Below are 11834 nucleotides of genomic sequence, written 5' to 3' on the forward strand. Positions count from 1 at the left end.
CTAAAAGTTGTGTCTTCACTAGAGGAAAGAATAGAGTAGAATAGTTGATGGCTAGCTAATTTGATAGCTACTTCAGCCATTTCGGCCGCTGATCCAAATACTAAAGCAGGCATTATCAAATGCCTCTGAGTCCTCAGTTGCCACTGTTGCCTCTTTCAGCATATCACAACTCTTTATAAAAGGTTGCCACCTTTTTCCTTAGTCTAATGTCAATATAGCCCAGGTATGATAGATAGGACCTGAGAATCCCAACCAAAGAGGGTAGCACTGGCAGCTATGAAGACAGACATTCAGTCACTCAGGGTTTCATTTCTGATCTAAGATATTTCATTCTTCCATTATGAAATGCTTGCTAGATTAAAAACGGGCTCCTAGTCAACACAAAAAAAGTGTATAGAAAATAAACCTGACATTAAGCAACATATTGTTAAAACTAAGGACATATTTCTAAAAATGTGAGGAAAGGAAAATGAAAACACAATCCAAAACAAAATTTTTTAGATCTACTGAGACTTGGGTCAAAATCTTCATTAGCTTTAGGACAGAATGATTAATGTAACTAAATCTATAACTGTTGATGTAACTCAGCACTACTACACTGCTCTAGGCACATAATTTGTGTAAAAGAAAATGAAATACCTATTCTTATGCCAGATTTCTTTTTACGAACATAGAATCTAAGTTATTCAGAGAATATGTCATTTTATTACTTTTTTTTTTTTTGATACAGGGTCTTGCTCTGTCACCCAGGCTGGAGTGCAGTGGCATGATCATGGCTCACTATAGCCTTGACCTCTTGGACTCAAGCAATCCTTCCATCTCAGCCTCCCAAGTAGCTGGGACTACAGGTGCACACCACCACAACTGGCTGCTTTTTTTTTTTTTTTTTTTTTTTGTACAGACGAGGTTTCACTATGTTGCCCAGGCTAGCAATTATGTCTTAATAAATGTTTCAATAGGGCCAACTATTATTAGCATACCAGAGAAAATGCAGTGTAATGACAAAAATTCTGGTCTTGGAATTACATGTGCCTAGGTTCAATCATTATTCTTCAATTTATTATTTGTATGACCTTGGGCAAGTTACTTAACCTTATCAACCTCAGGTTTCTCCTGGATAAGAAAAATGTCATCTTAGTACAGAATAAAATGACTTTTTAAAAAATGAAAAAATACCAAAACTGATCATTTTTCAAAAGGGGAAAGAACTGACCTCATCTAACAGGGAAGAATATTTTTCTATTCCTATCAATTCTTAAAATTTCATTTGAAATGTAGCATGCTGCTGAACCAGAAAAAAATAAATAAACCAAACATAATCTTTTGTTTGCATCTTAGGATGTAAATTAGCCAGCTGTAAAAAAGGCTGTTAAAACAAACAAACAAACAAACAACTTTAGCCAGGCACAGTGGCTCACGCCTGTAATCCCAGCACTTTGGGAGGCCGAGGCAGACAGATCATGAGGTCAAGAGTTCGAGACCTAAACATGATAAAACCCCGTCTCTACTAAAAATACAAAAATCAACCGGGCGTGGTGGCATGCGCCTGTAATCCCAGCTACACAGGAGGCTGAGGGAGGAGAACTGCTTGAACCTGGGAGGCGGAGGCTGCAGTGAGCCGAGACTGCATCACTGCACTACAGCCTGGGCAACACAGCAAGTCTCTATCTCAAAAAAAAAAAAAAAATTAAATATGGTAAATGCAAATGCTCTCAAAATAGAATAAAAGTAAATTTTGGTTAGATTCAATTTCTCATAGCTCCTCAAAGTGAAAACGTGGATGTGTACATAAGAGTTTTTAACTTATTAGTGTTCTCTCTTCTCTCTTTTTTTAAACTAGCAATATGAAAAATAAATAGCTTTACCCCAAAGTAAATGTAGACCTGTCTGTTAAAATGAGAGAAATTCAGGTGCTACTTTGCCAAAAATTAAAGTTATTTACCAAATGGTTATGACTATAAACAGGTGAATGTCATCAATTGAGTTTTTTGCTCAAGGCCAGGACAAATATAACGAGGATTAGCAATGCCGTAATAAAACTACAAACAAAAAGCTGCCATTGGTTAAATTAGCTAGAAAACTGGAGACTGAAACCCAGCTCTGAGCTAAGATAACAGGAAATTTTAAAAAGAAAAAAAAAAGACTAAAATTAGAATTAAGACCTGTCATTTCCTAACAATGTGGCTTTTGTTTTCTATTTCTACAGTTTTCAACTACAAAAACTGAAATTTTAAGAAGAAAAAAACTTCAGCCCTTACATTTTTTTCAGTTAAGACATCCAAAGGTAACTTAAAAATTTCAGGTTTCGCAAAGCCCCTCAGACTGACTTATTTACAATACTGACTTGATTCTGAAATCTTGTTAAGTATAAATTCCACTTTAACAGTAGCTTAAAATTCTTCAAAAGTAAAACGCACCTGAATATCAGAAATGTTAAAATATGGTAATGTACACACCTTAGAGCTGAGCAAATATGGTGATAGTGTTTCCTACTAATCAGGTATTGAACTTCTACCATTAAGGCAAGGTGCTGTATGCATGTGTATATGTTGTATGTTCTGCAGTTTTGTGCTTGTACCTTCAAATGTAATTGTTGAGATTCTTAAAAGTATACCAGGGCCAGGTGCGGTGGATCACACCTGTAATCCTAGCACTTTGGGAGGCAGAGGTGGGCAGATCGCTTGAGCCCAGGAGTTCGAGACCAACCTGAGCAAAGTGGCAAAACCCCATCTCTACCAAAAGCCAATACAAAAGTTAGCTAGGCATGGTGGTGCATGCCTGTAGTCCCAGCTACTCGGGAGGCTGAGGTGGGAAGATCGCTTGAGCCCAGGAGTTCAAGACTGCAGTGTACTACAATTGTGCCTCTGAATAGCCACTGCCTACCCAAGTCCAGCCTGGGTAACAGAGCTAGACCCTGTCTCAAAAAATAAAAACATATATACACTGAAGCACTAATTACAGGGTTTTAACAGAGAATAGCTTCTTGTTTTTCCATATACTTGTATAACTTATAAAACTTCATTAAAAGAATACATTGTTTTAACATTCACAAAATTGAAATGCTCACATAATTCCTACACTATAGCTCTCCAAACTTTCATACCTACTCCTCAGAAACACGCATCACCAAAAACTTAAACTCATGTAACTTCATTATTCTGAAACAACAAGCTCACCAGCTACAGCTGTGTAGACAGTGCACGAGGGCATTAAGCCAGAAGGGCAAGGGGAAGGGGGTTGAAATCCAGCTTGCCCTTCTCCAGTGAAGCCATGATGGCTCAGGGCACAAAGGAGTGCCTTTTTAGAATTTGCACAAAGTTCTTAGTAGTCCAGAAGTATATGTTAGACACGAAGGGCAAAAGAAGCAGCAGCCATAACTCAAAAGCTTACAGCATTATAAGTTGCCTTAAACGTCAGCATTAGAAACATTCCCCTTCTTCTAACAGCTTTAAAATGGGAAAGCATAACTTTCATAAGGTTCCCAGGTTTGCAGGAGTACCTTCTTTCATTTCCTTCCATTCCAGTAAAGGTAATATCAAAATTTATGAGAATCTGGAATCTAGAAACATGCCACTGAGAAGAAAAGAATTTGGGCTCATGATGGAAAGACTTAGTGAGGACACAGAAGAGACCACCGAAGATCAAAGACAAGAAGTTGAGGTAATCACTGTATTGATCACTGATATTTAATCAAATATCTACAGCATTCTAGGACACACTCAAAATCCTTTCATTGTAATTTAACCTTTTTAAAAATTGGCCAGGCATGGTGGCTCATGCCTGTAATCCTAGCACTTTGAGAGACCCAAGTGAGAGGATCACTTGAGCTCAGGAGTTCCCAGACATCTTCAAAGATAAAAGCTAAGAAATAGTAAAATGTACCTTTTACTCTACTTCAACAAATTATAAACATTTGCTAATCTTGTTTTGTCTATCTCTCCCCAACTTTTTTGGGGAGGAGTGGGGAGGAAGGAGCTGGAGTACATTTCATTTAACCTGTAAATACTTCAATATATATCTTTATAGATAACAGCTTTACGTTATCACAATGTCATAAACATCTATAAGAAAATTAACAATTCCTTAATATTAATATCATGTACATGTTCAAATTTCCCCCACTTGTCTCAAAAGTATCTTTTTTCAATTGTTTTATGCACATCAGAATCCAAACCAAGTTCACACACTGCTTTGGCTGATATGGCTCTTTATCTGTAACAGCTTTCCCTCTCTTCCCATCACTCCTCCTCCACCCCATCCCAATTATTTGTTGAAAAATCTAGTTATCCAATAAAACTTCCCATATTCTGGATTTGGCTGATTGCTTCTTGTGGTATAAAGCAGTATATTATAAAGTTTAATCTGGCTACAGAGTATAGAGAAGAGAGGAAAAACAGTTAAGGTGTATAACCAGCTGGGCGCGGTGGCTCACGCCTGTAATCCTAGCACTTTGGGAGGCTGAGGTGGGCTAACTGCTTGAATGCAGGAGTTCGAGACCAGCCTGGGCAACATGGTAAAACCTTGTCTCTACAAAAAAAAAATTAGCTGGTCATAGTGGTGTGCACCTGTGTTCCCATCTACTCAAGAGGCTGAGGTGGGGGACTGCTTGAGCTCAGAAAGTTGAGGCTGCAGTGAGCCGTGATCACACCACTGTATCCAGCCTGGTTGACAGAATGAGACCCTGTCTCAAAAAAAAAAACAAAACTATCAAGAGGATGCTTCTTTCAGACAAGCTAAGAAGGTACCAAATCAACGTATTTTAGCTATTAGAATGCTGAGGTAAAACATGGATAGTATTCAATAATTATATAATATAGAAGATATATTTAAGAGAAAGGTAATAGTCCATCCTGGCCAACATAGTGAAACCCTGTCTCCACTAAAAATACAAAAATTAGCTGGGTGTAGTGGCACGTGCCTGTAGTCCCAGCTACTGGGGAGGCTGAGGCAGAAGAATCGCTTGAATCCAGGAGGCGGAGGTTGCAATGAGTGGAGACTGCACCATTGCACTCCAGCCTGGGCGACAGAGAGAGACTCTGTCTCAAAAAATAATAATAACAATAATAATAATAAGTAATAGTCACCTATGATTAGCAATACAATATAATTCACTTATTTTGGTGTGTGGCTAAAAATGATAATTTTGTTTTTTGTTAGGTTTTGTTTGTCAGGGTAGAGGTATTTATTTATTTGAGACAGAGTCTCGCTCTGTCATCCAGGCTGCAGTGCAACTTCCGCCTCCTAGGTTCTCATGCCTCAGCCATCTGAGTAGCTGAGATTATAAGCATGCACCGCAACACCTGGCTAAGTTTTCATATTTTTAGTAGAGACGGGGTTTCACCATGTTGGCCAGGCTGGTCTCGAACGCCTGGCCTCAAGTGATCCGCCCGCCTTGGCCTCCCAAAGTGCTGAGATTACAGGCGTGAGCCACCGCGCCCAGCCTAGAGGCATTTTTTGAAAAGCTCTCTAGATCATTCATTATGCAGCCAGATGAAGTAGCACTACTCTAGTACATACATTAATATGCCTTTATCAGAGTATGTTTTTAATTTGTCTCTTGTTTTTAAGTCTACAAGATCTTCAACTCAATGTATATTTATGGTGTACAAGTTATATGGGATATCACATATTACACTAGGTGTAAATGATTTTGTATCCTTGTCCTCAAGAACCCTACAGCATAGTTGAGAAAGATAATATGTAAATAAAAACAAAACACAGTGATATAGGTATTATAGCAATATAGGGACAAAAAGAGCCTGGTTTATTATATCTGGATATGGGGTTCAATCAGAAAAGGTTTCAGAGAGGACATGACTCCTTAAAGAAAGGACTTATCTAAATTACTTTTATGTCTCTAACATCTCTCACAAAAACTTGGTTAACAGCCAGTCTCAAAGTTGTTACACTTAGACCTCAACTCTCCACTTCAGAAACCCACTCCAAGGCTACACACTAGATCACATTACATGAGAAATGCTCTACCTCTGAAATTGCTCACTCCAACAACATTCAACCGTCTGACCACAGTCTTTAATCTTTCTACACTTTTCACCACACTTTACCTTATCAAGTCCTCCAGTCTCTTAAGTGTCTCTATTTTATCTTAGTTGATCATTTTCCTTTGCCGTATTTTTGCATATTTCTATTGTTGGACTTATACAGCATTATAATTTATATACAAATGTGTTTGCTTTCTCTATTAGATCATAACTTTCCTTAGAACAGATTAACGGATTCTTTTTCTCTGTCTTTAACACCGAACATCTTTAACAGCCAGCCAGTGCCTTATCCTTAATTAATTGCTCAGAGTAACAAATATTTGGTGAAGGAATAAGTAAAGTGCTCTAGTCATTTTCACCACTATACCATGAGATCTGCAAAGGTAGAAACTATATGTTACCTGTATATTTCCTACAATTAATACCAGACTGCCTCATACATACCAGCGTCTCAGGGAGTATCTGTTGACTTATAAAAGGTTGAAATGTATTAGGGACTGCAGGCAGGGTGTATGGTTCACACCTGTAATCCCTGAGCTTTAGGAGGCCGAGGCAGGAGGATCATTTGAGGTCAGGAGTTTGAGACCAGCCTGGCCAACATGGTGAAACCCCATCTCTCCTAAAACACAAAATTTAGCCGGGTGTGGTTGCAGATGCCTGTAATCCCAGCTACTTGGGAGGCTGAGGCTGGAGAATCACTTGGACCAGGGAGGTGGAGGTTGCAGTGAGCCGAGATAGCGCCACTGCACTCCAGCCTGGGCGACAGTGCGAGACTTTGCCTCAAAAAAAAAAAAAAAAAAAGAAAAAAGAAAAAAAAGTATTAGGTACTGCAAATGACATATAAAAATATGTTTTATAGCCACATGGTTATAAAGCACAGGTAAAAAATGTTCATCATAGCAGAGGCAAAATGATGCAAGAAAGAGCACTAGATAAAAGTCAGGAGGCCTGAACTTCAGTCTTGGCTTTGCCACTATGTGATCTACAAATAACCATCTCTACAAGCCTTAGTTTCCTCATTTATTTTGTTATTTTTTTAGTCTAATCTATTGGGGTTTTAAGTCTCCTCACTTATTAAAATGTGGTTTGATCAGAATGAGATTCTAGATCATTAGCTCTAACGTGGTGCTTTTCAAAAAAATTACTATAAAAGTGATACACTATAAATATTTAAAAATTGTATATGCCCTTGTATTGGTAAAAGAAAATTCCACTCTATTTTTTTTCTTTTTCTTTTTTTTTTTTTTTTTTTTTTGAGACAGAGTCTCGCTCTGTCACCCAGGCTGGAGTGCAGTGGCGTGATCTCAGCTCACTGCAACCTCCGCCTCCTGGATTCAAGCAATTCTCCTGTCAAGGCCTCCCGAGCAGCTGGGATTACAGGTGCACGCCGTCACGCCTGGCTAATGTTTTGTATTTTTAGTAGAGACAGGGTTTCACCGTGTTCCCCAGGCTGGTCTCGGACTCCTGAGCTCAGGGAATCCACCCGCCTCGGCCTCCCAAAGTGTTAGGATTACAGGCGTGAGCCACCGTGCCCGGCTCCACTCTATTTTTGTAACTCACTTTCCAGAGGCATCCACTCTCAACAGTTTCTTTTGTATCTTTAAGGCGTTCGTCATACATAAGCTAATACACTGCTAAGATTCTTGATTTTACCAACTGGACAGTCCTATAAATTCAAACGGAGCCTTGCCAAAATGAAAGAAAAATTACTTTGATAGCAGAAAGAAAACTACTCAGAAAGCCAACAGCAGAAAAAATTAAAATATACTGAAATAAGTATTTAAAACTTCATGTAGGGCTGGGCGCTGTGGCTCACACCTGTAATCCCAGCACTTTGGGAGGCCAAGGTGGGTGTATCACCTGAGGTCAGGAGTTTGAGACCAGGTTGACCAACATGATGAAACCCCATCTCTACTAAATACAAAAAATTAGCCAGGTGTGGTAGCGCATGCCTGTAATCTCAGCTACTTGGGAGGCTGAGGCAAAAGAATCACTGGAACCCGGGAGACAGAGGTTGCAGTGAGTGGAGATTGCGCCCTTGCACCCCAGCCTGGGCAACAAGTGTGAAACTCCATCTCAAAAAAAAAAAAAAAAAACAACAAAACTTCATGTGTCACCTCCTGTTTGTGTGATGTAATGTGAGTAGAAGACATATGACAAGAAACTTCGGGTGGGAAGTTTCTCTACAGGAAGAAACGTGGGAGGCATGGGGGAAAGGAGAATCATACTAATGTCACAACCACAGAAGGATGTACAAAGGGTGAAAAAATTCAGAGAACTGTAAATACTAAAATAGCAAACTAATTGTGAAATGCACTATGAGCTTAAGGAGAGTCAACTGTAGAAAGGATGAAGTTGTTATCTATATTAAAGCCAGCCTAGAGGGAAGTGTATATTAACATTAGGCCCTTTTCTTCACAACAGCACCCTTTGAAGATCTACATCTAAATCTAACAGGGGCTTTCACATACTGAGAAGCCAAGGGTGAAATAATTGTGTTTCTAAGCGGTTTCTTCTAATGGTGGGGAAAATTTATCACATGATGACAGTCATCATAAGAATTTTTTTAAATATAGAAAGAAAAAAAAAGAGAAAAGGTAGGTCACTGAGAAAGTAGAAAGTTCCACGAGAATAGGGCAAAGTCCTCTCTAATGGCCAGACTATTAATTTCCCTTTCATCTGGGTACCGGAGAATATTTAAACATTAAGTAAGGAATGTGTTATATAGAGAACCAAGCTTTTAATATCTGTAACCATGTAAACAAACATAAATTTCACTTAGATATGTCCCCATTTTTACCCCTGTAGTCCCATTTTTACCCCTATAGTGTAAAAGGATACCACTCTAGACTGTAAAGAATGCTTAAGGGTAACGTAAGAACCGCAGACTGGACAAGGATCCAGTTCTGCTGGTCTAACACATTACTAAGTCCACTTTTCCAAAGAATAAAAATACAATTCCGTAACATGTAAGTCACAAGTCTAACAAACTAAACTATAAATTACCTAATGATAATTACAATATTAAGAAATTAACACTGGTATAGTCTTTACCTGGAATTTTTACAACCTAAATACAGCATGATGGATAAAAACTAAAATCACAATTTGGAATTAATTTGGAGGAAGAGGAAATGATAAATTTGTATTCCATACTGTAATTTTAATCCAGTGTATGACACACTGTAAAATTTGTCAAAAAGTTGAAAACAGTAAAGTCTGAGAACCAACTTATGTCTCCATAAAAGAAAAAATGATTAGTCAAGGATGAGTGAATTCTAGGACTGTAAACTTTACCAAATCTACCTTGTCTCCAGATACTAAAAACACAAACAGAATTAGGGAACTAAAATCATTCTGGTTTCCTGAACCCTTTAGGTTAAAAGGAACAATATTTCCTGACACCGGAAAATGGTGAGTAAGCCTTGCTTTCACAAGTCAGTGGGTGAGGCTATGGTTTTCAAACTTGGGTGGAATATTATTTTAAGAGTCTTTAAGGGAAATTTTTATCATTAAAAGATTATATTAGTTACAACACAGCATAAAACTAAATATATAAAGCAGTACAGGTCTCAAACTTTTAAATTTCAGAGTCCAAAAAATGTTATGATCTCCCCATTTTCTCTCTTCTCTCTCTTCCATCACCTCTTCCCACTACATCAAATAAAACCAAGCCAGCTGACACACACAAACTGGTTTAGGAAGCTAAAGGTCTGTAGCAGTCAACATGAGCCAGGAGTGGCTTGTGTGCTACCTGCTAACTCTAATCATCAGACTTTCCATCTAAAGCTCAGAGAGAATAAATTACATGGGAATCAGGCCCTAAAAGCCTTTTCAGAAGTCTTCCATTTGACAGAATAGCACATTAGGTCTACCCACCATCACCCTGAGTGGGCTTAGCTACTTGTGTCAAGGTCTCCATAAAAATACAGATTTCAAAAAAGAATTTTGCAATACACATTCGAAGTCTTGGAGAAAAGCTGCTAAGATACGACCAATAACTACTCCATGTAACCAGTCTTAAAGCAGACTGAAATAGCCAATGATGGCTACAGAACACATATCCAACTCAGTAAATTTTAAAATTTAGGATTCTGTGTGCTGAAAACGATTACATTCTTTGATATTCACCTTTAACCAAAATACCCATTTCATTTCTAAGAAGACAAAAATGAGGAAGTTAAAATATACATTTGCCTTCCTTCTTGTCATACACCTTCCCACATACCAAATTACTACTGCAAAGAGCCACTATGCTATTATTCCAAAGAGTTCCTAAGCATCTCACAAAGAGATGCCTTGGTTCCTGATGACTATTATAATCATAATTATATGATTATGATCTTCCAGATCCATAGATGGTCATCTTGGATAAAGAAGCCAGTAATGAAAGTATGCTGCGGTCTGTGTTTCTACTTACCCTCGATGACATCCTGGGGGTGAGAAGTCCGGTCACTCGGTGGATCCAGTGCCACAGTTGCCAGCGAAGTGGTGGCCCCAGACATCTCACTCATAGGCTCACTCCGGCTTGTTTCAGGCACGCTTTCCCGGGAGCTAAATCTTACTCGGGAACTAGATCGAGAGCTGAGGTCCGGACTGGTGTCTGACAAACCTGGAATGTCATCGATCTTTGTCGGTGTCACCATGAACCGAACTGAAGCCATCTTGGTGGTGGTTTCTGGAGGATGCATTTTGTTCTTTTTAAGAACAAAAAAAGTGGGGGGAACCTCGCAAAATCTTCCTCTTACGCTAGCTACTTTTGACTGCAATACAAAAGATAACTTGAAAAATAACACATTTCAATAACCTTGATTCACACCACACAAAAAGCCCCAACTAAGAATACTTCTACTCAGAATTCAAGCCGACTGCCCTAGAAAGTGCATCACCAATAGGTGAATATATTTTTTAAGAGAGAGAAAAAAAAAACAAAAAGACAAAACAATGCCAATCTTGTGCGACTTCTTTTCTTCAGAATGAAGAGCTACCTAGCTAACCCCTCTGGTCCGGGGCTGAAGGCTCAGTGCCATGGTCTCAGGGCAGCAGATGAAGCCTCCCTCCCCTCAGCCCCCAGTTTCCTGTCGAGGTAGTCCTTTATCTGGTGAGTGTCCCACGGTTCTAGTTGGGCGAAGTGCGTGCAGGCAAACCTTTATCAGGCGACTATAGCGTGGATCAGATTGCAAAAAGGTGTACACCCCGCCACCTGTTGTGTATCAGGTGAATACCCCACAGGTCTGGCTGGGGGGAGGTGTATGCAAAGCCAGCCGGTGTTTTTGATGTCGACAATCCACTTGGGTCTGGTGGGAAAGGTGCACATGCATAACGGGAAAAATAACCCACACCACTGAGAGAAGGGTGAGCAGAGGAGGATGCAGGGGCAGAGCGGATTCCTGTCTCCGAGAGGTCGGTGGGGGTGGCGCGCCCGCTCTTCTCCTAGCAGAAAGGTCCTCGGGGTCTGGGAGGAGGTTAGCGGATCAAGACACCTAGGACTGCAGCTCAGAGTCGTGCCAAGTCGTAGCTAGTCCACTGAGCCACGGTCCGCTCGCTAGGTTTCTCCTGCGTGTGACAGGACGAGCCACCCCCTTTGCCGGAGGCGCGTTCTCCCCTACCCCCGCCCCGGCGCAGGTCACCCCCTCGTCGTTCTTCCTCAGGGTCCCAGTAGAGGAGGAGACGGCCACGCAGGCTGGCCTGACTGGGCAGCAGGGTGAGGGAGGAGGTCGCAGGTGCAGTATCCCGGCGCCAGCTGATGCGGGTGCGCGCGCAGCTGTTGTTTACTAGCCGGTAACTGTTTCAGAGCCGCGGCGCGCGCAGCCGGGGCTGGCGCCCCCTCCC

The 11834-nt window shown here is 40.2% G+C and overlaps 1 protein-coding gene across 3 annotated transcripts in view; it reads right to left on the minus strand.

Annotated features, from left to right (window-relative positions):
* SLC12A6 (solute carrier family 12 member 6) overlaps positions 1-11815 on the minus strand; it is a 107468-nt gene extending 95653 nt beyond the window's left edge. For 2 of the 3 annotated variants that reach the window (XM_019010916.4, XM_019010914.4), the window contains exon 1: positions 10423-11815. In XM_019010916.4, coding sequence (XP_018866461.1) covers positions 10423-10693 — 271 coding nt within the window. In that variant the 5' untranslated portion in view covers positions 10694-11815. The remainder of the gene's footprint in view (positions 1-10422) is intronic. The other variant, XM_055363243.2, reaches the window with a different exon arrangement.
* Between the last annotated feature and the right edge of the window lie 19 nt (positions 11816-11834).

The sequence above is a fragment of the Gorilla gorilla genome, chromosome 16 (assembly GCF_029281585.2).
Source record: "Gorilla gorilla gorilla isolate KB3781 chromosome 16, NHGRI_mGorGor1-v2.1_pri, whole genome shotgun sequence".
Classification (NCBI taxonomy): domain Eukaryota; kingdom Metazoa; phylum Chordata; class Mammalia; order Primates; family Hominidae; genus Gorilla; species Gorilla gorilla.